At 37.5% G+C, this 27,432-nt stretch overlaps 1 protein-coding gene across 2 annotated transcripts in view; it reads right to left on the bottom strand.

Moving 5' to 3' along the window:
• myripb (myosin VIIA and Rab interacting protein b) overlaps positions 1-27,432 on the bottom strand; it is a 114,702-nt gene that overhangs the window by 14,871 nt on the left and 72,399 nt on the right. For both annotated transcript variants that reach the window (XM_087789018.1, XM_087789019.1), the window contains exons 4-8: positions 15,145-15,284; positions 3,972-4,058; positions 2,893-2,990; positions 2,724-2,804; positions 2,385-2,546 (exon numbers count right to left, since the gene is read on the bottom strand). In XM_087789018.1, coding sequence (XP_087645144.1) covers positions 2,385-2,546; positions 2,724-2,804; positions 2,893-2,990; positions 3,972-4,058; positions 15,145-15,284 — 568 coding nt within the window. The remainder of the gene's footprint in view (positions 1-2,384; positions 2,547-2,723; positions 2,805-2,892; positions 2,991-3,971; positions 4,059-15,144; positions 15,285-27,432) is intronic.

The following is a 27,432-nucleotide window of genomic DNA, read 5'->3' as shown; positions in this document are numbered from 1 at the left end:
TCAACATCCCCCCGTTCTCTTTGAAGACCTGAAAGGGGGTCAACCGGACTTATGTGGCCAGTGACTTTCACATTAATAATGGATTTAGCTAAAGAGACTCCTGACACTCCCACAATGCAGCGCAACAGCAGAGGATCTTACAAATGTAAATGTTATAAAAAGGAAGAACATAATACATGTATTCAAGGTTAGGTTAGGTTAGGTAGGTTAGGTCCAACTTTATTGATCCCTCAAGAGGTCTCCTTCGGGAAATTGTTTTTCCAATTAGACACAGCAATACAGACGATTATTCATAAAAATAAGAACAAGAACAAAGAGTAATAAAAATAAAGAACAAGATGACACAATCTATGTCTAAAGATAAAGAACATGGATCAAAGACAAATAACAAAGATTAACATAGAATAGAATGTCAAGATACTTTCGTTCTACTCCTGCCCCCAAACTCAGAATTGTACAATCTAATAACCCGAGGAATGAATGAGTCCCTGAGACTATTAGTTTTGCATCTGGACAGGAGCAAACTGAACTTGCATTCCTGGAAACCACTGTCTCACAAGCGTTTATTTATGCCATATACTGTAAATGTGACTCAAATAATCCTTATTCCACCTCTTATTTGTAAATTAATTTTATTAAAAAGCACATTTTATAGCTTTGTTCTATCTTTACTTGAGGCAAATAAGTTCAATATAATTGTATTTATTAAAAATTATAACAAGTGTAATTATGAAGAGCAAAATCTTTATTAATAAAATGTATCTGAACCTTAAACTACAAAGCCGGTGCTGAATTGTGCAGAGTACCTTAATCCTATAATCCCTACATAGCACAAGGATTAGGTTGCAAAATAAAAAAGTCAGACTCTTGTGAGCGCTGGTTGGTTCTTAAACTGAACCGCGGGAGAAATAATAATACTCACATAAATCTGGTAAACTCACAGATGTGATTCTGAGTATTTCATCAACTTTATATCCACCAAGATCCCTTTTTTAATCTTGGGATGGTGGCAAGAAATCTTATTGTACCAATAGCAGAGCAATTTGTAACTTCAACGGAGGAATAAATATGTATACAACAGCAAAAAGCTCACCACATGGTGCACAACACAATACATCAGTGTACATGGTGCTGGTAAGCAGTCTGCACCCACAAGCTGACCACTGCTGATAAAAATGTGTTCACAGACCGCAGAGTAATAACAAACGGTTTGACAGACACGCTGCAGAAGCCACACATATCAAACTGAGGGAGTGAGTTGACTTTGAAACTTCGCCCTGGACAGAATGGTGACATTGCTTCTTTCTCAAGATGATCTACACAATAAGATTAGTTCTGCTGAAGCTGGATGGATTAACCAACAGCATATACATTCAGTATCGTTGGCTCAATTGTAAATAAGAAAATATGATGACAATTATAAACTACACTATTTCAATTGTTAACTACAGTGATGTTATTCATTATTGGAAAGGATTAAATTCAACCTCTATCTACTCAATAACATTGACATAACCGTCTACCAGAAAACAGTAAATTCATGCTCTTAATAAAAAATATTTACTCCCATTTTCTCTAAAAGATAATTTACTTGATTTAAAGTGATAGTTCACCCAAAATTCAAACTTCACTAGTTTTCTTCTCACCCTCAGTTCGACTAAGGGTTTGAATTATTTTCAGAGTAATCTGTTCTTTGAGTTATAGATAAAATGTTTGTTCATTTTAATATAGTGTACTGGATCTCAGTGGTCTTTGTCTTCATCCAAAAAGACACTCAGACATTTTGTATTGAAGCCTCGACAAGAGTCATTGTTTCAGAGAAAAATGAATCCAGTGTAGACAGTGTAGAAATAGAAGCGGTACCCAGTGTACTTCCGGAGTACTTCTTGTCTTGATTGCTTGTTATTCTCTACAACTTCTGCTACAAATGATCTTAAAATACAGAGTTATTTAGGTTTTCCGGAACAATTCTTCATGTCGATGCTTCAATACAAGATGGACGTTACAGGTAAGCAGTACGGATCGTGTCTTTTTGGACGAAGATAATGACGAAGACCAATAAAATTCGGTCATGACATTAAAATGAACAAACATTTTTGTTTATAACTCCAAAAAGGAACGGATTACTCTAAAAAGAATCCCAAGCCTTCGTCGACATGAGTGAAGTTAGAATTCTGGGTGAACTATCTCTTGAACACGAACATTTTAATGTTAAATGTATTTATATAAACTGTTTTTCTAAAACTCCAGATATTCATTTTCGTTCTCTCGTTCTGCACTCTTAAGATAAAACTATCAATGAATAAATGTACCAGTCAGAATTTGTGTGTGTGTGTGTTCTTGTGTGTGTGTGTGTATATGGGGATGCGAGAGTGCCGACTGACCCACAGTGAGTAGGTAGACTGGAGCGGGTCCTTTGGTCCTTGAGTAGAAGCTTGAGGTTGAGACGGGGAGGTCAGTTCACTCGACTGTATCAGAGACTGAGCTTGAGGCCAGAAAAGGTCATAATCTGTGTGCATTTCTGAGCGTTTCCGCCTCTGAATGATCTGGGAAATGAAAACATTGGAGTGAGATCATAAAATCTATATACTGTATTTATGAACATGTTTCCACGGCTTCATATCATGAAGTCTGGTTCATGTGCATGATACCGATGAAAAGCGGCTTACGTCGAACAATGCTTTAATGAATGTGGCGACAGAAAACAAATGTGTTTGACCTACTTTTTGCACGATGGCTGTGGCGAGTTCCTCTATGAGCTCCTCTCTGTGGTCCCGTAAATAACGGGCCTCATTCTGCTTCTCCTGTCCACACAGATTACAGTGCAGTGTTACATTGTTACGAACCTAAACTAAACACAGCGTAGAGGATCGTAAGAGAGCGAGTTCCTACTAAACTGTCGCTGAACTCTTCGGCCTTGGCGATGGCTTCCTCTATAGCTTCTTCAGCAACACGCAGGGCGACAGTGAGCGTCTCTGCCATACTGTGACCTGTCAAAACACAAGTATTGTCTATAACTAAAACTCTTAAATTAAATCATTTACATCTATTTTTCAGCTGATTAGAGGTTCTGAGAGCATAACAAACGCTAAGACGTTGGATGTCAGATTAGAGGTTAGCAAACACTGCTAGCACACCTAGCTAACGGCTAACTGCTATCAAGTTAACTTGCTTACTTATCTATTGTCTGTCTTTAGAGGTTTCTTAATCATTATTATTGTTTTTATTATTATTATTATTATTATTATTAAATATAGACGTTGGTTGTCAGATTAGAGGTTAGCAAATACTGCTAGCACACCTAGCTAACGGCTAACAGCTAGCTGCTATCAAGTTAACTGGGTTACTTATCTATTGTCTGTCTTTAGAGGTTTCTTAATCATTATTATTATTATTATTATTACTATTATATATAGACGATTGGTTGTCAGAATAGAGGTTAGCAAACACTGCTAGCACACATAGCTAACGGCTAATGGCTAGCTGCTAGCTGCTATCAAGTTAACTTGGTTACTTATCTATTGTCTGTCTTTAGAGGTCTATTAATCATTATTATTGTTATTATTATTATTATTATTATTATTATTACTTTTATATATAGTTATATGACTACAAGCACCTAAATAAGTCATAAATATTTAGCAGCCACGATACTGTAGCTTGTGAAAAGCTTACTGCACAGATAAGAAATTGCATCTTCTACAGACTAACTTTGGAATATAAGTCCACTTAACATTTAACTATGACTGTTAGATACTTGACGCACATGAATGGGTGAACACATGGGAACCATAGAGAGTCCTCAAACATAGAACGTGCAGACATGAATTCATTATTAAGTACATTTCTAAATCATCTGTTTAATTGGTTTAATCTTGTCTCACGAGGGCAAGGCGAGCATGAAGGCCACTGTCTTAATGTAGACTTTATTAAAATCGTTTTTAATGTGAATAAAGATCAATATTTCCTACCTTCACTTTGTTTGTAAAAGGCGGAGTCGCTCCCACAGATGCTGCCATCGTTGTCATTGCCGGTACTTCCTTCATGAACGCTGCTTTCTAAAGAGGAAAGAAAAACAACCCTGTGTTAGATCAAATGATTGTTTCAGAGAACTTATGAAATGACAAACACAAGCTTTTGATTAAAGATTAACTACAAAACAATGCACTGAAGTCATTTGTCTTCTTGTCAACTGCCTTCTGATACTGTTTTTTTCTTCTTATCATGAGCAATTCATTTTCATGAATAAACTACAAGAATTCCAAAAGTAAACTCACTCATTTGTAATGCTGACCGTTTTCTAAATAGAAAAAAGGAACACATTCCTTTACAGAACAGTATATAATCAAACATCCATAGCAACTTCCATGAGTCAAGGATGGCATAAATTCTAGGTAAAACATAAAGAAATTCAAAATTCTTACCACTACAAAGCGCATTACAGAGTTGTTACAGTGAGTCTCGGTGAAAACATTTACACAGTTAAAAGAAACCTTTTTTTTTTGTGACATTTTTCTACCGACCAACAGACAGCTGATGATCACATAATCTCCTTGGCGGAGGTAATAACACATAAATGAGGACCTCTGCTATATGAACTGATAATAAAGTTGCATTGTTATGACATCATCATTCTGAATAGATATAATGAGTGGATTTAATGTGATTCTTCAAAAGACAAATAACACATTATGAAATAAGTTACAACATGTGAGAAACCCAGAGGGTGTAATGTGGTTTAAACATCACTATCAACTGAAACCACATATTCCCTCAGTGGGCCATTACTCCATGTTACATTTCTCTCCTGCGGTTTCATATTTATTGTGGCCTTTTCATCAGTGCAGCTGTATAAATGGAGGGAGTTTAACACTGGATTGCCGCTTATTAGGAAAAAAAAAAAAAGTCAAGGATGTTCCAGACCACCATGGCAAGAAACACATCTGATCTGACTGACTAATAATACATCGTTAGTTATGAAATTCAATGTCAAGTTTGGTTAATATAAAATTTGGTATCGACAACATTCACGTTTAGAGGCACTAACCACCACACCAGGATGTGAACCCACACCCTGACAATTTCTATAATCTTAACATTGTCATTCTGCTTTTACCAGTTGAAAAAATGTTTTATTATCTCTGAACTTCATCTCATAATTACACATCTGCTGTGTACCTTGAGTCGGGTAAAAGCTGTTTTTTTTTCCCCCACAACTAATTTTATTGACCTTGTTTAGTCAAAATAAGATGACTTGTTGTGATTCTATGAGAACAAGCATTCCTTTAGTCTTTGACTCATGTCTTTGACTTTTATTTTCTTTGCTAATAAGCTCATTAACCTCATCCTGTTTTCTTGTTCTGTGTCAAATGTTGGACTTGGGGTTGTTGTTTGTCCATGAAGAGACCTTTCCAAAATGAACCGAGAAAAGCGTGTCCATGAAAACAACTTGCTCCTGGGAAGCTGCCACTCTCTCTCACCACATAGTTTTCTTTGGAAAGGAACAAAGTCACATCGTAATAAATGACATGTCTTCAGTCAGCAGGGCACTCCATGAAAGGGATAAATCAAAGAGGAGACAAACAACAAGTGAGCAATGCTTCGACATCTGTTACAACACACGGCTGTCAAATATACTTCTTGCTGCAACTTCTGCAAGACGAACAGCGGTTTGACAAAGAAGCGTTTTATTGCAAACCCTCAGAGAGGATTGCCACAAATCACAAACCGCCTCATCAATCACAATAACAGTGACATAAAGCGACATGTGCGGGGAGAAAATAACAATAAACAAAGTCACAAAACTCCGCTTGGTTCAAAAGCAGCTTCTTCTGAGCATTGAGTGTTTTTTTATGACAATGCCTCGTCACATAATAATGAAACAAGTTTGCTGACATCACACAATTTGTGAGCTTGGTTCGGACTCATGGTGGGAATGACACCGTGTTCCCGTGAGTGTTGCTGTGTGACGAAGACAAAGGTACAAAAAAACCCTGGGGCAGTAGAAAAATCACTTTCAGCGATCAACAGAAGCTTCACTATGAAGTGCTGTTATACGTTTGGCTGTGTCTAGAATGGAGTACGGTGGCAGGGAAGTGCTTGACTGCTGTGTGATCATCAAACATGTTATTGAATTAACCAACACTGTCAATGGAAGTGTTTTATAGTGAAATCTGTGATGCATCTATCATTATCTGTTATACTTTATATATTGTATTTAGCTGTATTTTTATTCATCCAGGTAATGGACTGTCTAGAGAAGAACTGACGCTTCTCGGAATAGAGGATAAACGTCTTCCTAGAACTCTACACAGTCCAGTTGACCTCTTTGAAAGTCAGTATTTCTTTGCACTGGGAATCAAGAACATGGACCAGTTTCTAAAATACAAAACTCATGATTTAAACTAAGATTTTCAATTAATTACAAAGACCATTTATTTACGTGGCATCACAGACAGTAGATAATTAAAACCCTTGCAGGAGCCAAGGTATTAAGCAAACACTTTCACATGATGACATTATAATTATTCACTTGCTCTTTTTGTAGTAGGATAGGGTCCATTAAGATCAATCTCAATTTTGGATTAGATTTAATACAATTTTAAATATGTGTATAATTTCCTCCACTTGTAGACAATAGCAGTGCCAGCTGACTGAGAGGATCATCTTTCACGCCTGTGTGCTGCCTTGGCCCTGAAACGGTGTGAAGAGCTCCCCATCGACCTCTGTACACAGACTTCAGATCGTGTAAAGTAAACTCAAATTCAAATTTTTAGACAATCTTAAATACGAAAAAAACAGACACAAAATAACATCTATTGTTAAGATCACTTTTGGTTAGTAACTTTATGTTAGATTATGATGTTTAATGATGTTTTGTAAGTAGCTTTACATAAAAAATAGCCTGAAATGTATGTCGTTGTACAGCTGCTGTCATTCTGAGGTGAAACTTTCCACCTGTAACACTTTGTCTCTTTGTATATGTTGAAGACTAGAATCTTAAATCTGTACGTCTGGTTAAATATTAGTACCCTAGGTTGATAACACTTAAGTAAGGAATTATACAAGGGTTTTATTAGTTTAAATAAAGTGGAAATGACAATGATTTCGTACAATGACCCAGGACACATTTATTACTGCTATAAACCTGTTATCTCATAACAGTTTTACATTTCTCTCCACCAACATGTTTTACCGTGCGTGACAGTTCAGTCAGAGCAGCCGTGGAGTGAGTAAGACGTATGATCACTTGGTGTCAGTTCAAAAATCCTGAGTCACCTCGACCAGCATGTCAACAGGCCTGAAGTGAAGAGACACATTTTGTGCTTACATATCATCCTTATCTGGTTGTTAGCATGCTGGCTGGTGGACCAAAAACAAACTACATTTGTTGACTGTCTGTGTAAACACCAGAGGGTTAGAGCCATCATTCTCCGCAAAGAAACGTTTCCTTTCTCCAGGAAGAAATCTTTGCCCTGAGCGAGGAAGTTCAAGGTTCTGCGGTCTTATTTATGATTGGAGTGCGAGACTGGGATTGAAACGATGTCCGCTAAATTGCAAACCTTGAAGTCATAAAGCAAAGCTCTCTATTTACCTGTTGATGTATGTGTTGACCCTCACCCGTGGCCAGGAAGTAGAAGTTATGGCTTGGAATTGCCAAGACCTTTGGCTCTGATGGGAGGAGATTTCAAATATAACTCTACATCAGGTGGTTCCAATTGAAGTTTGTTTTTTTTACCCAGATCGTATATAATGTTCTGTTGGATTAGATTGATTATCAGTCACAGTAATTATCAGATTATCAATCGGAAAACTGTTCAGAATTAAAGTAGCATGTGGATGGTGAGAGCGTTACAATAACTTCTTAGTATCTAATCACACTTCACAAAGAACAAATAACCTACAGAAAATTGAGCACTCATGACGATTTTCTTTCTTAATTCTACATCAAGAAAATATATTTGTATTACAAACCAAAGGGGAAACACAGTGATGTTGACGTCTCGTGTAGTGAGTCAAGAAGCTTCTTTAATATCATGAAAGCTGTTCTAGCAGTCGCCTGTCTACAATTTCCCTCCATAAAACAAGCAGCCTCTGAAGTCCACATGACTTGAGAAATTTTAGTAAATGATGCCGGAGACCGAGAGCTAACATGCCTGGTGGGAGTTTGAGTACTATGTTTTTTTCCATGAGGCAATTCTTCAATCATGGGAGCTGCTTTATTGATTAAAATGTATGCTGTGTCTTTATTCAGTCATTGTCTCAGTACCATGTTTAAGCTGATTTATTAAAAACAGGTCTGTATTTGGAACTAAAAACAATTAGCATGCGAGACGTGACTGGACATTAAGGTCCCTTGATGTAGGAAATATACGATGAATTGTCATTGCATTATTACTACAGTCCATCACTCCAATGGAACACAAGGGTTCTGGAAACTAATAAGCGATCTTTTAATTTACAGCCTTTCGCTAAAGATTGCTGATAGACTCTTTTCTTCATGACGTCTACTCAACAATTCTGATGAGTAAAGAAAAGACCTGTGTTCAGAATAAATACAGAAACAGAAGAAGAAGTCTGAGCAAACGTTCCTGAAATGCCAGAAGCAGCAGGAAAAGAGAAGTCAGTTTACTTTCAATTACGATGCAGCATCTGGCTGTAAACAAACACGCTCTTACAAACAAGGATCTCAGAAGTCTGGACAAACTGACAGGATGTCTGTTTACATCAGAACAGGCCAAGACTGTGGAAGAAAATAAACAAGCTGAATCGTTCCTCGCCCGCGTTTCCTTCATGTTTCCATGAAATTGGCCAATATAATGTTCAAAACTGTCGTGAAGATAAACAAAAGAAGTGGTGGGTGTGATGACAAAGCGGATTTTGAGATTATGGGCCTGGCAGAAGAAATTGTTCTGACGTCTGTGAATAAATAATGAACCGCAGAAACAGCAGGCTCTATTAAACTTGGCCTCGGCTCGGTTTCTTCACTGAAGTTCTGCAAAGTGACTTTTCTTCTTCTAACAAGACGCAAGTGGCTTAAAGCGTTTGTGACCTCTGTGACCCTGACATGTATCAGACAAAAAGACAAATGACTTAATTTAAAAGGGTACAAATATATCCATTTTATGAACTATATTACATTTATTTTAAAAGCTATAACAATATTCAAGTAACTCAGGACAGTTTTCATTATTGTCTATCTACTAGCAACTAAAAAATATGATGTACTGAATATTCATTTGCAGTCATAAAACATTTGAAGGATTACGCACTGTGTGGTGCAGACAAGGCTGCAGTGCGACCTCATGCTGTGCGTTGTGCAAGTGAGTTCTGCTACTACATATACTCCTGCAAGACACAGTACCTTTAAGATAATTTCTATAAACACGTTTCTTATACTAAAACAAGCCTAATACTATATTTACAAAATAAATTTTGTACTACAATAAATAATATAAGAAACATTAAATCAATGCTGTACCAAAACAACTAAATAACCAAGTTTGTCAGAGAGTTCAGTAAATCATTTGTAGCTACTTTAGATCCAGTTAAGCTCATGATAATGAGCCCGAGACCAGCAGTTGTTAGCTTTTCAGATGATCGTAGTTTAGGCTTCTATTTAACACTCTGCCCTCCAAATCGTCCAGAAACATCACTAATCGCTGCGTCAACACAGCTTTCAGGAGAACAGACAAAAAAGACGAAGAGTGAAAATTGAAAACGTAGCTTTATTTCTGAAGCCATGATCCGAGATCTTTTCAAATTAAAGTCTTATGATCTCACTCAGTGTAGTAACATTTTTACGTAAGACAGAGTTACCTTCAGATATTTATGGAAATGGTAACAAGCACAGAATCAAAGTTCACCTAATCACAGTTTTTACTTTTTTATTTTAATGTATGTTGTTGAGCCCCTTTTTAACTTTCTGACAAATATATTCAATTATGAGGGTCACAATCAGGGGTCGCCAACCTATTTATTATTATTTTCACGGACAGACCTTTATATAAAAACATTTTTCCAATAGTTTAGAGGTTTATTTTTTGAGTAAACTTAACGGTCTTAACGTGTTAAGACAATGTTACTACAGAGAAAATACTATCTTTTTTCAAAACAAAACACCTATAAGACAGTAATAATCAATAGAACAGAAATTATATGAACTTGTCTCTATTACAAAGACACTGTTTGAACATTTATTGACAAAATACTTAATTTATTTAGTGTGATTTAAACAATTAAAAGCATGTGAGCATGCTTATCGTTTGCTAACCCTGAATCTCTGGGATGAAAGCTGAGCTTAAATGGTTGCCTTGCTGTTTGCAGAAGCAGAATCTTGTGAATCCTCTCTTATCAGCTTTTAAAGTACATCAATGCTTCCTCTGATGTTATCTCATGTGCAGAGACACACAAGGACATCCACCTCTTTCTTTGTTCTCTGAGTGATATCTGGAAAAAAGCCTTAAAAACAGTTTGCAGCTTTATTTTTCCTCTCAATTCCCACTTGACAAAAAAGTCTGCCTGGAGGTTGATGTTTTCCTAAATCACAGTTATCCTACTGGATAGGTGTATTCACACACACTCACACACAAACACACATCTGACAACAAACACAAAGGGCAGAAGAAAAGTGGGACAACAGTAATCCTCTGTTTGAAAGGAGTGAGCTTTGCACGTCATCGTTGTGTTTGATGGAGAAGCGAGTGAAACCGCAGCGTAAAATCAGTAAAGAAATGCAGAAGTGGTGCATAAAACTGTCAGTGGGAGATATATTTAACAAGCTGCTAGTTCAATACCGACCTGATTTAAGTCATGAATTTTAAGAAAGAATGGCAACAGTACCAGGAAACTAAGGCGATAGAGAATTAGTAAGTTTTTTCACGGATTGCCTTCATATCTCTTACCGTCTGTTTATGTATAAAGGTTATAAATATAAACACAATTGGATACTGACTGGAAACATCAGTCACCTGTTGGATGACATTGTGCTGTACACCAAGAGTGAGACGACTTACTGGTTATTAATTCAGTCCACAACAGGGATTGCAGAACTACTGGATATCTAGATAAAGAGTAGTGGTAGAAAATCATCAGGAAGAAAAAGTTCCATAATTGAAGTAGTTAAGATGTTAATTGGATCTGTGGCCTTTCTCTGTACTGAATAAATCTTCTTTAAATGGCTAAAACAAAAACAACAAAGTTAAAGGGATTTGCACTTTGTCATCCCTTGTGATTTGTTCTTTTTATTTCCAAATTTCCCAAAGTAGATCTGCATTTCCTAAATGGTGAAAAAAACATTTATTTCTCTCACGAATTCACCCTTTTGTGGACAATTATTTCTGGAACTTGCCCGTGGGCTGCTGAATATGTTATCTTTTAACAATCTGAGCCTTGAAGCTACTTCAGTCAGTTTCCTCAAGTAAAGTGGCTCGACCTTCAAACTCATTTGACCAAACTCTTGTTTTACATGTGGTATATGTGCAAGTACAAGTGCAACTCAGGTCAGTACGTGTGATCCATTTTCTAAAGAAAAAGTTTGGTGGTGTTTGCATTGTTCGTACCTGATTAAAACCTTTTATGGTTGTTTCTAAATTCAAACTTTAAATGCTAATTAAATTCTATTCAAAAAACGTATTCTATTCTATTCAAAAAACGTATAATCATATTTATCCAGCTTAATAACAATAACAGAATATTTCACAACTTTCAAATGAACAAACTGAGTTTTCTATTACAACATTGTCTTTAGTTTCATTCATTCATCATATGGTGCAAAGTTCTCGGTCCAATTTTTCCTCAAACCATCTATCCATAAAATGGATTATTTATTATCAACATTCTGTTAGAGCTTCTCAGTTACATTTCAACTTTCTAAAACTCACACTTTTGTTGATACACTTGATGCCAGAGGTTTGATGTCAAGTATTTCAGATATAATCAAGATTGACTCGAAGTAATCTGAACACAAGTGACACAAGTAAACTTTCAGGCGCAGAGAACCGTCTTGCAGGTGACACCATCGTATCACGACATAAAACCAAAGTGAGGCAGACAAAGATACGAACCTCTCTACTTTCTCTCCATTAGTGTGAAGGTCACACACACTCTAGATAATGATTGATGTAAAACAGCCCACTTTCTCTCGAGTGTCATGTCACCTGACATTTCACGACGACTGATTCCACAGGTAATGAAAGCCTCTGCCATGAATGAAGAAATAAAATATGTTTTTTTAACGATATTCAGATAAGGATGGGATAAAAGCTTTGAGAAGTTCTTCTAAATCTCTTCTTTTTCACACCAATACACCTGCCAACTATTTTGACACAAGTAAAGATAACTGTGTTATCTGACGTTTTCTTTTTAAAAACGGTAAAAAGACAATATGCTTGTTCCTTCCAAAAATATTACATTTCTCACATATGTCACAAGATTTACCTAAAGCTTTTATTCCTTAACTTTAGGGAAGAAGATATGTGTCCAACCAATGGATCTCAGGCCAGTCATGACCCACTGTGTCATATTACAAATTATAAACCCAACTTGAACCCAATTATCTCCTATGAAAACTCAAAGAGCTTCAATCACATTTTTATTTAAGTTTCAATGACACAGTTAGGCTTTGTTTTACTATAATCTGCTACTATTGGGTCAAATTAAGACGCAAATATATCCTTGATGTTGGCTTAAAAATAACTCATCAAGTGAATCCTAATTTACTTTCACTTAATCCATTTTAAAATGTATTCTGTGGTTATTAAAATTTCCAGTAAAGTCCTAATACAAGCTACTCTGTCGAGTTGCAGTCCAGCTTTCAGGATCTGGAAATGAGACAGAACCAATAAACACTGCCATGCTGTTGTCCAGAAACAACAATTACCTGAGGAGAGCTGGGGGCAACAACACCTGCATTTGTATGCAAGAGTAAAAATGGATTCTCTCTGTATTCAAGCATAAAAATAACTAGACTGAAAATAGAGTGACCCTGCTTATGTACGAAGTCCTCCAAGGGAAATGTAACAAAAAAATCTTGGATAACAAACATCAATACATTTCTAAAATAGGTCGTCCTGCGTAAATTAACATGTTCTTTTTCAAAAACATGACTTGTGACTTGTCATGCTTATTTCCTAGCATGTAATGGAATAAATCATCTTCAAATCAATCAAACATGTATTTATTTACAATCGTGAACAATAACTGTGTTGATGTGTTTCAAATACACACAAAACTTTCATCCTTTTGATTAAAAAACTGACAAAATAACTGCATTCATTTCAGTTTCAGCCTGCTGAGATCAAGCACACAGACTCTGCAGATACATTCTAGATATCTAATGTGTAGTCATAAATAGACATGAGAATCTGATCTTGGGATGTTGATAACATTTTTCTCTCCATGTCTCCTGGGGGCCTTCGTACTTATCAGTGTAAGTGCACTGCCATATCTTTGATGTACCACGTCCTCTCAGCACCTAAATACACAGTTTCTGAAGCAGTTTGATGGTCACGCCGACGCTCACAGACTTTGAAACGGTCGCACAAGCAAAGTGAAGAACATTTATATAATAACGAGAGAGTTTTGCTAAAGAGAGTATTGACTGTTCAAAATTAAACTAATAATTACAAAAGAGTACATCAAAATAAAGACAAAAATGATGATGATGATGGAAAAATAGAAAGCTTGAAAGAAACTTGGCATAAAGAAAATATTCCTTTTTCTTTGTCTTGATCATCTCGTCTCAACATCGAGGAGCAGTGGTTCTACTACGAGCCTTTCCCAGATGACCTTGCTTCTCACCCTATCTCTAAGAGAGAGCCCAGCCTACGCTTGTATCCACGATCTTGTTCTTTCAGTTACAACCACGGTTCGTGGCCATAGGTGAGGATAGGGACGTAGATCGCCTTTGGCTCAGCTCTCTATTCACCACCTTAGATCGGTGCAGCGTCCTCGTAACTGCTGATACCACAATTTGCCTGTGGATCTCTCGCTCAATTCTTCCCTCACTCGTGAACAACACCTCAAAATACTTAAACTCCTCTACTAATGTAACGATCTCATCCCCAACCCGGAGAAGGCTTCCCACCTTGTTCCCACTGAGAACCCCAGACTCTGATTTGGAGGTGCTGATTCTCATTCCTGCCACTTCACTGTTGCGAACCTTCCCAGTGGAACCACGTGATCTGCAAAAAGCAGTGATCCAAACCCAAGGTCACCAAACCGGACCCCCTCAACGCCCTGGCCGAGCCCTGAAATTCTGTCCATAAAAGTGATGAACAGAATTGCTGACAAAGGGCAGCCCTGGCGGAGTCAAACCCTCAATGGAAATGAGACTGACTTAATCCCCTATTTTGGAAAGTCTCCTGTTTGGACAGAGAAAAACCCATTCATATGTAATTGGCTCCTAAACTGTTTTGCATGATTACAAGTCATGTTCAACTTTCCCAAGAGACTTTCTTTGGGGGGAATAATCTAAGCTAGTCCATGTTGTATTATTAATCTCTTTTTAGGGAGAGACAGATGGACGCATGGATGATGATCTCATCGAGGAAAGCAGTAAAAAAAACACACATTTATCCAGTAACGTTTTGTATCGTAGCCGAACAGACCTCCTGTAAACAAACACTCCAGTTTGTAGCATCGTTTAGGCTTCACAGCAGTCGTTTTCTTAAGCACTTTAAACTATCTCAACTATTCTGATTGATCATGCAGTATAACAATGTATTTACGCTGCTTAAGCCTCAGTCTTAAAAAAGTTTATTTGTGCTTAGTAGGTTCTCATCACTGGTTAAAGTAGTGCATATTTAAAATTAAAATGGTGCAACAATGAAAACAAGTGCATAAAAGGGACGGTGACTCATCCAATTGAAGAGCATCAGAGCAGAGTAATACCAATGCTATAAATCACCAGGAAAGTACAAAAACTAATTCCAGCTGAAGCCAAGCAACAATAAAAAGCTACCAAAGCATTTCAAGATAAATCCAATGACGAATGCGGTTTGTTAGGATTATTGAACACAAAAAATGAAGTCTATTATCAAATGACTAAAAACAAGAACATATTTCAACAGACAGAACGTCATTGACATGCTTAGCAACAGTAAGGACATCAACTAAAACACTAAAAAGGTGACGAAACATTACCTGGTGGGAGTTCGGAAAAGGCTCCTCGCTCAATGATGTGTTTCCTGTACAACGTCTTCAGAACCTTGGCACTGCCGAATCTCTTAAAGCGACTCTTCACATTGTTGTAATACCATTCCAGCGACTGGGTCCGTAAAATCCTGTGCGAAAGAAATGTTGTTAGTGTCACTCAAACCGGAGGGATTCTGACGAACACACCAGGATTTTAGACGTCGGCCCGGATCATTGTCCTGTCGAGAATTAAGAACAGGAACCTGTAACGTGCGCGTGTTCTGGATAAATTCCCTCCAGTTGAATCTCTTCACAGAACTGTAGCGACTACTTTTCATCAGCAACACGTGTAAATGTCACAGTAGCCCTGAGGTTCTGAAGCACGACCAAATTAGCAGATAAATAAACACAACCTGAAGCAAAACAAAATTACCTAAACACAATCAACAGCACTGAGTCTCTGTCTTTTTTTTCCGTTGGCTTAAGAAGATTTGTTTCTACTCAGAGTTTTTCTTCTCGGACATTTGTCAAATGTTTTGTCAGATTAATATTCAAGCCGACTGCACAGACAACTGCACACTCATGCATCAGAGGAGAATCCAGGCCAGACTAAGCAATTACAATCTCATTAAACCCGGACGTTTGTCCTGGACAAGCCAAGGTTCCGTCGATCTCTAAGTGCCTCGTGATGATCTAGAACTAATCGTTTCCTTCCCACTACTAATGGTAGACGAGCAAGAGATTTTAAGTCCTTCTTCGATTGTGTGTTGGTAAAATAACATTGAGAATATTTAGATCATCTGATAACAGCCCCATGTTGTTGTGACTGACAAATGCACTTGAATTTAAAAAGGTTGCATCACAAAAATAAATGTGTCTTTTACCGTCAGATACTTGTTTTTTTACATGTTTTTTCTCGAGCTAAAATCTTGTTTACCATAACCACACCCACTCTGCTGTGATTGGTCAAACATCGATGTTTGTCACGTAGCGTCATGAATCCAGGAAGTCTCCTCCTCCAAGAGATGTTTGACGAAAGAAGGGTGTTCTTCGCTGTTGTAGGAGGAGTGAATCTCATTATGACATCATAATGGACTCCGCTCTCGTAACCTCTCGTTCGCTAAGATTTTCGAGGGAAGTAATTAAAGTAATAAGTTCAAAACATGGTCATGATGAGGGACTTACTGCATCTTGGAGAGGAAGACTTCAACATTTGACACATGTGAGTGAGTCAGGAGAGTTGTTTTTGACATGAGTTGCCCTTAAATAATGTGTTATTGAAAGATTAAGTTTCTACTCGCTAGAAACTGATGTCTTTGAAGACTATCTACAGAGTACTGATACCGGAAATTTGTTGACACTGTAGCTATGATAGTGTGTGACCTATATGCTCTATAGTGTGGTCAAATGTAAACGACAGTCGTCAAAGACAAAAACATTATCGTGTTACGCTATTAACAAGAAGGAGTAATGACTAGAGATTCCTCCATCTCAGTCCAACCCCTCATTCATTAGGCAAAAATACTATTTGGTTCGAGTGATGCTTCTGCTCATTACCGAGTCCGGCCGACAAAGCAGAGAGTTAAAATAGCCGCGGTCATAAAGGGACCAGAGAGATCCCAAAGCAGCACTGACTCGCACATACACCACCACCGGCACATTCACAGCCCTTCTCTTAAGCTGCATCGCTCCTTCTCAGTGGATTTATTATTCTCAGCCTTTTTCTGCCGAGCTGCTCAATGAGCCTCAGCGTCTCCGTTTCATGCCACGACTGACTCGAGTCCCTCTAATGTTGGCGCTGCAGCTGAGCTCCAGCGAGGAGGCCAGGCTTCTTTTATCTACCTCTCTGTGGGACACACCACTGGGATCAAATAAGAGGCAGATTTAGGGGAGGTCTCTTTTAAAGCAGTTTTGGTGGTTTATTTGAAGAACGTTTTTGAGGATTTTATGTGTCTGAAATTTAAACTTTAAATCAGTCGATGTGAATAAATGATAACTAACTGAAAATAAAATGTCCACTGGTGATCTTCAATGGTTTCATTCAAGTATTGGACAAAACTATTATGGAAGAATTTCGTAAAGACTATTAAAATAACTTATGTATATTATCCATAATTTCTTTATGGACATTATTTAAGTTAAGTAAGTGCTAGATGAGATGTTCCTGGGATCCTAGTAGTTTCAACTGGTGACCAATGTCATCACATTAGGGTTAATTTATATTTTGTATTTACTGTACAACAGAACCTTGTATGTTTAACTGAAATGATGCATACACTCAACAATATAGTGTATAAATACAACATTTAGATGCATGAACTACACAGTATATAGTTTTTCCTGTGATGTCAGTATAACTGGATTAATTCGTTTTTTTTTTTAACTTTCAATTTATTTATAATACTAATCACAGAGGAAAGAAATATATTGTTACCAATGTCAGAAATATCATTCAATATACATTTACAAATTATTTGAATAACTACATAATTTTTTGGTTTGTATGTGTAAAGGTATAATCTTCATTACAGTTGAAGATTTCGGCTTTTTTTGGTATCCGACAACTAAAAAAAATTGAAATCATAAAAATCTGCACACTATTCATTTTTAATGTGACGTCATTAGTCTTCTTCGCTGAAAGGCACAGACCCCGGGGACATCTGATCGCTGGAAATGTCTTAATGTACCAACACAGATGGCTTTGAAATCACAGATTAAGCAGCAGATGTTCTTTGTGTGGTCCAGGAATCATATTCTGACCCGGATACAATAAAATGGATCACACTGACTGACCAGAATAGAATAGAATACAATGGCCTATTGAGATCTGACATGACACAAAATTCAGTGTCAACAAAACATGTTTGTATCTGATTCTACATGTATGATATCTGGTCAACAAACCATGTGTGAGACTCCATCTACACAGGAAACTTATAAATAATATAATATATTTCAATGTTAGATAATAAAGTTGATTTAAACAACACAAAAAAAAGTCTTAGTAGATTTCCTCGAAGTCTGATGATGACTCCACTTCCCGCCCAAATACCATAAACCATTATTAAATATACACAAACATGGTGGATTTATTAAAGCTTTGCTTTATGAAACAAAAGAGACGGAAGGATTTAGGACAGCAAGAGATGTAGCTCAACGAATGAAGCATGACATTGCCTCCCTATGGGTGGCGTGATTTCTAAAATGAGAGGAGAAGGAGGAGAGTAAGGAGGATGAGTAGAAGCTTTCAGGCAAGTGCTGCACTGCTGCGTGAGCTTCTGCAAACGCACATTTCATAATGAGGCCGGGAGAGTCCCTGGTGCTGGTTGCCTGCATGAATAAATGAAAGGGATTCCTGTGGATGCTCTCCTGACACCATCTTCACGCTTCTTCCATCATCACACGTTTAGTGTGTCCGTCTTACTTCAGCTCTTCATCTTCAAAAGATCTTTTGGATCGTGAGTTTTTAATAAACCGTAAGGAAAGATTCTTCTTTAAAGGAACGATTTTTACGGTTTACATTTAAAAGCTTTTTAATTGCTGAACATCTGCTGCACTCCAGCAGAAAAGAGAGGAGAAAAGTTCACAATAATGACTGTGGAATGGACTTCCGAAAAAGACGATAATGTGGTGATTTGGCGGAAAATTACCTCAATTTCAGCTCCAGGGGTTGAGATTTAAGACTTTGATGTGACTATATTTATAAAACCTCCAGGTGTGTCATCTTAATGAGTCGCTGGAGGCATAAAAAATCTCAACAGTGACTATTCTCTTTCAATTATGTCTTGATCAAATGAAATGTTTTAAGAAGAAAATAAGTAGCTGCGAGTCCCCCCCCCTAAACTTGCTGAAAGATTTATAAAAAGACTTTGCTCACAGTCATGATTGTGTCTGTTGTGGTTTCCTCATTAAACAATCTCATTAAAATGTCTTTGAAATGGCAACAAAGCAAACACAGATGAAAATAGTTCAGGGAAGCAAGATTTTACGAGTTCTTTTTAACTTGTGAAGACGGAAATTCCTTGACACATATTCTTTATGAAACTAAAAGAAAGTTCTGAACAAAGGATGTGGGCTAATTTTGTTTGGATTATATCAATGTTATTAATAGGCTCAGATCAGAGATTTGAACCGTTAATAAAAATTTAATAACCACAAACTCTGAAGAGCAGGAAATTGTTAATCACATTTTTTAAGAATGACAGACATCCTGGAGTAACTTTGGCCAGACACCTGATAAAGGCCCATGACAGCTTCACACACAATTAGTGGGTGTAGATCAAATTATTTTCAAAGTGTAGCTTTACCATAAACTAGACTGCTTTACTGACCCACAAATTACCTCCAACTAAAACCCTAAATACGTTTAGCTGTAACAATTCTATGTATTTATGAAGGATAATGATTTAAATCTATTTATATAAATATTGTACATTGTTTTTTTTAATCTCATCCTGTATTAAAGTGCAGCTAATGTCAAAACTAAATATTCCTGAGTCGCTTCTCCTGATTGTTTTGAAGTTATTACTTTATCTGAAATCTTGGTGAATGAGAGGTTAAAAGAGTCCATTATGACGTAATAATGGCTTCACTCCTCCTACAGCTGTAATCACACCCCACTTTGTTTATACAACGAGTCCCTTAGATACAACAAGGACACCTGTATTGATGATACATGGTGACAAACCTCGATGTTAGACCAGTCAGAGCAATCAAGTTATGGTATACAAGATTTAATATCCCGAAAAAACAATTGTTTTCAGTGGACGGGGCTTAAGAACATTTTCTAATGTAAATATCTTTATTTAAAGAGAGTTTTGTACAAACAGACACATACTGATGATAAAATAGAGTCCAACATCTATTTAAGACACACTTACATCAACACATTAGCTGCTCTTTAACAATGTTTCTGTGACTTGTATACAATGGTTCACTCACAACATCCAATAAACGCATATTTATGGGTTTGTATACATCTTACAGGTAAAATTTAGTTAAATATTCTGATTTACGAGGCATTACTGTTTGTGACGGAAGACACTTTTAAGATAAGTACACAACTTCAGATCGAAATATACAAGGATCAAGAAAAAAAGGTTATTAATTGGATGATCTGCTCATTAAACATGAATCCTGTTTATCCAGCAACTTGGACTGAATGTTATATTTCCACACCATGTCCAAGTATATGCTTGATATGCAGTTGTTTTTCCAGATGTTGACCTTTTTTTGGGTTTTTAAATATTGTGAAATGTAAACAAACAATAATATAAAAGGGAAGTTCATCTCATTGTAATGTTTGACCTCTTTAGTTCCCTACTGTTGAACCCTCCTTTTCAGATATATACAATCACTTTCCAGAATGAATAACGGAGCTTGGATCCGTCTCGAGTTAAGAGACAAACCTTTAGTAAAGTGGGTCTTAACTCACCTTAAATCACGCATGTAATCACGTTATCCTTTCTATCTCGGGCTTGAACGCATTTTAAGATGCATCTGCTGAATCGTCGGACTGATAACTTCTAATCCGGACAGATCTTTATTGACACTGTACATAAACGCTGCGAGTGCATAATGAAGCCAGTGTCTATAAAACATCTTCCCGGGCTTAACATTCAACACAAAGGTTGGCAGGTTTCCACAGCAGAGCAGTTTTAAATGAGCCGACTGACACACCGAGCATTGCAGTTATACTGGCCCCGTTCTCTGACCGCCTACACGTGTCCTCAAAATGTCTAGAATCAGGAGGAGATCATCTTCAGGCAGTTGCTGGACAATTTACTTTGCTACGATTCTAACTGAGCTCCTACTCTAATGACCACACGTGCTGCGGGACTATTTCTACAATATTTCAAACTCAAGGTTTGGGGACCGAATCCCATCAAGTCATTTCATGTGCAAGAACTTAAATTATAATTAAAAACAATAATTAAATAAATGTTCTGATGATGTCAGACGCTCCATCTAAGGCTGTTTTACAGAGCAAAGAATATAAACATTTAATTTGGATCAATAGTTCGAAATATTAAAATATTAGTCCTGGATAAAAAAGATTGAAAGATATTAATAAATAACTATGATGCTAATCATCCTTGACGTTACAGTAAAAGCATTAAACGCTATGGTTTAAAAAACATGTTTAGCATCAATTATCTAACTTAAGACGAGCGTCTAAGTGACAAGGACGAGCACATTAGCAGGGAGATCCATCCTGGAGCCGACAGAGGCCAACGTGGTCAAATGTCAGCCTTGAATGGCTGTTAGCAACTGAAGCAAGGCGACGCGACACCGCCTGACTAAAAACTCCGTCACCTGTAAGTGGAGCTGAGTGGGCGAAACAATCCTGCAGAGGACGAGTGGAGCTGAGGATACAGACCCACACAGTGTCAGGAAAAAAAAGGTCATGATATTGATTGGAAGCTAATAAAAAAAAAGCATTCACTCCCTGCAAGGTTGTATTTTTTTAATTTAGGAAACCTAAAGTGAACCGTGGATCAATACTAATTCAAGAGAAATGCGAATGCAGCTGTTTGATGTTATAAAATGTAAATAAAATCTTTATTAAAGAAGGGTTAGTATTTATAAATGAGTTACAGAAAAGCCTCAGGTTTTAAGTTCTGACATTTGGTCCTGTCAAGATATATAATCCAATGTAAAGCCATGTGATGATGTGATTTACTGTCTTTGGTTCTAGAAATCTTTTCTTAAACACATGATTTGATCAAAGTTAATGTGATTCTAATGACAAAATGAGTTGTTGTTGTTCCCTTGACATTGGTTTAAGAGACGTGTTACGGTTGAAGGACGCTAGAGCTAGCATGTTAAACTCTAAGAAGATTTATCCCTGGTTATGGAAACTCATATAGGTTTTGCTGTTGTGGTTGGCAGAGGTGGGAGTTTTTCTCATGTAGGTTATATTGAAAACAACACTTTAAAAGATCTTACTTTAGCCAACATCGACCATATTTTCCATCCCTTAAGTCCATCACCATATCTATCACTTACTTTAAGAATTAATTCATAAAGTATCACATTGATTTTGACAATGTTGAAATCCTACCTCTAACACCATCTGTTTAACTTTTGTTATATTGTGAATTAATATATATATTTTGTATGTTGGCTAAATATATTGTGTATTAACTTATTTAATTTGACATGTTATTGATGAGCAACTAGCTTTTATAAATGGAGCTAAATGACTTGATTAATTTTATTAAAACATGATCTTTTCTTATTTAAAACTAAAACATTTGTTTTGTCTGCAGAAACAGTGAACCTGAGAAAGATTTGTATTCCTCTCTTATAAAGTCAGTGTTGTGAAGAAGGTCATTTCCCCGCTGAGGGTTGTTTCTACTGCAGCACTTCAAACTGTCCATGGGTCAAGATTCTACCTCAAACACAGTTATTTGCACAGAAGAGACATTTTTAACTTGACCTCAAAACGTTGTCCCCTGCGAGCCGGCCTTGACACCAATGTCCAGTTTTATTGGACAAAACCTTCAATGCATCTGTACGAATAAATAAAGTTTACATGACTTTTGACACTTTTTCGTTACTTCAAATCATTTAAAAAAACTTCAAAAAGTGCAAATAAAACCTAAATTGTCGAACAAAAAAGGGTATTGATATAAAGCTGAGCACAGGAAATGAATAAAATATGCCTCTCTTTAGGAGAGTCTTGTGTATTTACGACCTGCTGTCTAAACCCTCCTCTCGTGATTGCATTTAATCAGCGTGAAAGCAGCTAAAAATAATCCAGTTAAGAATTCTCGCTGCACTTCCACGCACCAATTAAGATATAAACGAATAGTGCGCCTCCACGAACATGCCTCTGGCACAATCGTTGAGTCAGTGCTTTTTTATCAGGGCAGCACAACTGCCATGAGTCTGATGTCACTGCGTCAGAGGTGGAGACCTTTCAAACCCTTGGGTTCAAGGGGAATCTTCGCAGTTCTTGATCAACGTCATCCCAAACCACTGGGCCTTACTTTAATTACATCGTTTTAAATCCTTGCAGATGGATTAGTGCGATGGTTAATTCGGTTCTAAATACAAAACCAAGAACAAAAAGTTAAATATAAAAATCACTTAATGGTTATTTGATATTTGAACATCCACAGATGCCAAAATTGTGGCGTTGCGGAGCCTCAAGTTAAACTCTTCTCAGTATCATTTTTAGCCACATAAAGAATTTATGTAACAGTCATGTGCACTCAAATGAAACGGTCTTGTGTGTGTGACCTTCCATTGGAAAGAAGCACGAACCCGGCGTCAGGCCTGCTGGCTGTGGGTCAAAGCCACTTGGCAGCGCAATTACAAAAACCACTGGTGCTGAGAGTTCAGCTGTGAATGCACAGATCAGATCAGATGGGGACAAATCCAAGCGGTCAGTGATGTTTGTGTGACTCAACACAACTGGGTTGTGAGTAAAGAAGCGATTACTGCTGTTACATCACTGCCCAGACAAGCTCATTACGTCGTGGCAGAAAAACAATACTCGAGCAGAGACTTATTTTTTATGTTAACAGGGTCATGGAGAAGCTGAGGTTTGAATGTTGACAGTAACTTGGCTTTGCCATCGTGAAACATTTCAAAGGAAATAAGGTTAAATCGACTTGGACACGATGATTTAATAGTGTTTTGGCCTGAGGCTAACTAGGTACGTTTAGATAACAAAATATGTAGCAGGAATGAGAACAAGCATGAAAGAATTAGCTCATGGTATAACGCATGGATCAGCGAAAACAAATAATCTTCTTCTGCAAATGTATCATCCAGGGACTAACTGTTGTTTAAATACTCTTATCATCATTTAGAAAAACATGTTGCTTTCTTAAACCTTGATGGAAAAAAAACTTGATTGCCTTAAAACAGATGCTAATTTAACAGGAAATCCAAACAGAAGGTAACATCAGTGGCGGCTGGCCCATAGAGGCAATTTGTGCAGTGTTTTTTTTAAATTCCTTTATCATTGTATCATTTTTTTCAATGATTATTTATTATTTTTCATTTGACAGTGATTATTTTGTATGTTTGTACAAACTATATTTGCTTTTATTCACATTCTGATTATAATCTTGGTTTGTGTCGTCATTTTTCATATCCGGGGTCGCTTTTTTAAAGACCCATCAGTGACGTCATGTTTCTGTAACTCAGCCAATCATACACATCGCCAAAATAGCGAAGAAGCGTTGTCTCTGTATCTGATTTCGGGGCGCTGGAAAAATCTACCCTGATAGTTGCAATACATGAAAATTAAACATCACTAGCTTTGAGAGCTCACTTGGTAGTGCGCACCATCTATTTGAACTTTGAGGACGCAGATTTTCGCCGGTTCAATGCCCGCCCTTGACATTTTAGTTAAAAAGAAAATGATTTATTATTTGTTGTGTCTTTTTGTCTGTTTGTCATGAGTGGGTAGAAAGCATCTCTTATTTCCTGGAGCAGAGGACAGTTTGTTAATAGCTTTACTTGAGTTTTTTAACAATTAGTTTTATTCTCTCTGATCAATGTATAATTAAAAGGCGTTTTAAATGTATGTTAACAAGGAGCAAAATGAACATTATTATTCATAATTATCTGTGAATGTGTTGATCTCTACACGTAATTAATATTGTCTAAGATTAAGACTATATTCACCTGATTCTTTCAATAGTATATGCAGGGAAATGTACTGGAAAAGAGCGCCACTTAGAATCATTTTCACCTGCCGCCACTGCATCACATCCATTTGTATTTGTGAATGCTAATTTCACTATTAAGCAAGTTTGTGGTTTGAGTCACGATTAATAAATTACCATTAAAGTCACAACATCTGCTTTGCCAGGTTTCAATCAATCAAACTTTTTGCAACACATTGCATTTTTCCATGGATCTGCACTATAAAAATGACATGACACACATAGAGTCAAACGCACATCACACTTATTTGACTTTGTGGCCAGACAGTGTTATTTGGAGTGTAGGAGCCAATAAATTAGTAGAAAATTATAATTAATGCAATTCTCAGCCATCTGCATTGACCTTTTTTATGGTGCAATTTAAATAACTATTGATTAATGTATTGAAGTACGTTTTGAAAAACAAGTAGTTTTACACATCCTGTCTGAAGTATTTTCAGTATCTAAGACCGAGTCCGTCTCCCCTTGAAGTCAGATGGTCTTAATCTTTTAGCTAATGGTTTCCGACATTTTGTTATAGATTAATGATAATATCCATGTGTTTGCTTGATCCCCATGACAACTGTGATATGTATGGTGAATTGAGGCGACATTAAAAACCTGAAGTCTTCAATCCATCATGGTAACTCTCCGACTAATGGCTGGATGGACTCCAGTAAGTGGTTTTTCATGTTAATGTGGGCAGTCAAACTTCGAGACACAACCTTGTTTGTTTTGTCAGACTGAGGGAAAGTGCACGAGCGCCTTGAGCTGATGGAGAACAAACAAGACGAAGCCAACTCCGTCTGGCTGATGGATCGTGGGAGACTGATGAATCACTGATGCTTGTCAAAGCGATCCACAACAAAGCTCATGCGCATGGACACGTCCAAAGACACCAGATGCACTAAAACACAGTCATCTCTCTTACTCATCTGTACTTTCTATGTAGCTTAATGGTGTTTATACATGTGTCATTGCTCACTTGTGAGGCGGGAGGCAGATGGTTGAGTTTAATATGCGAACAGAAAAGAATAGACTGCGTATGCAATATATATAACATTAAATACCATCACTAACTTTGGTCAGTATTTGAGATGAAATATAGAGATATAGATGGGAAATGTATTTAGAAAATGACCAAATGTCTCTTGTTCATTTCCAGCATTATAAAACATATCAATGACCTCTGCCTTGTCAGTTAAATTACAATTTTTCTCAATAATGATGTGGAGTATTTTACGGAAATCCAATTTTTTAAAATAAAAAGTATAAAATGAGTAATAAAAAAATAGTTATAATAATCGAATGAACTTTTGAGTGTTCAGAATACCATCTGGATCTATCATTTGAAGAATCCTTACTCGCTGTGATGCAGATAAAGGTTTAGTGCGACCTCCAGTTCTTACTTGAACTTCTCCTGCCACCAGCTGTCCTATCGAGCTCATCGCAGTAAACAATCATTCAAATGCTACAAAAAACATGTCATATTGTAGATGTAGCAAAGTGAATAAGGTAAGAAAAGGATATGGTGTTAATTGAAGCATGGATGACTTCACAAAACTCACCACAAACAGGGCTGCACTGCACGATTGCTAGGAAAGCTCCTGGAACACATTGAGACCAGATTGCATCAAGATCGGTAGATAAAGGAGCAAGCCAAGTGCAAGGGGAGTGGCCTCGGCTCCAGGACACCGGTGCGGAGTAAGGTCACTACATCTGAGAGATGCAAGCTGGTTGTCAGGAAGCGGAAGCTAGAAGTTATGCTGACGCTGTGGCGCAGGCAGAGCAAGAGCACTGGATTGTGCAAGAAGAAGTGGAAAAGAGAAAGATCACCTAGAAAGAGCTGCGGGAAATGGAGGCATTCAGGACAAGCTTTACCATCAGATCTGCATTGGATGTCATCCCTTCTCCCACAAACCTAAATAACTGGTACTCCGAAGACCCAGCAAGCACATCTTGGTGGGATGCAAGACCAGTTTCACTCAAGGCTACACAAAGCATACAGGTTCTGGAAAGTCAACATACAATGGTAAATACCCACTGATCGTTGTCAGCCCGCTGGCAGCCAAGTTGGTTTGGGACTGTTCAGGTCAAATCAGCCTCACCACTATTTGACCAGACACTGGACAGCTGAGGACAACTCGCGACTGGAAGCTGTTGGCAAACCTTCCTGCTTCCTAGCTGAGATTGCAGTCACCAACAGACAAGACCTTGTAGTCCGGTCATCTTCGCACAAACTCATCTAGATAATTGAGCTCACCGTGCCCTGGCAGGGGGGCAGTGGAGGAGCCCTAGGATTGGAAGATTTTTTGAGGTACGCTGACCTTTCAGTACAAGGGTGCGCCCGGGTGGAGGTAGTCTGCAGACGGTTATTGGCCACATCATCAACCTGCGACAGAATGGAATGCGTAGGAAGGCCAACTGGCAGGCAGTCAAAGACACAACTGATCTTGATAACACAGGTATTGAGCAAGGCGGACCACCACTACATTATTCACACTCTCTCACTCTGAGTGATGGGGTGTTGTTGCCCAGAGGAGGTGGAGGCTGAGAAGACATTCAACTGGCAGAAAATGATAGTTGATCATTATCTCTGACCTTTAAATGTGATCTCTGGCTGAAGTCAGAC

This window comes from Callionymus lyra, chromosome 4, assembly GCF_982586985.1.
Source record: "Callionymus lyra chromosome 4, fCalLyr1.hap1.1, whole genome shotgun sequence".
Lineage (NCBI taxonomy): Eukaryota > Metazoa > Chordata > Actinopteri > Syngnathiformes > Callionymidae > Callionymus > Callionymus lyra.
This window is presented reverse-complemented; position numbering and strand designations above follow the sequence as displayed.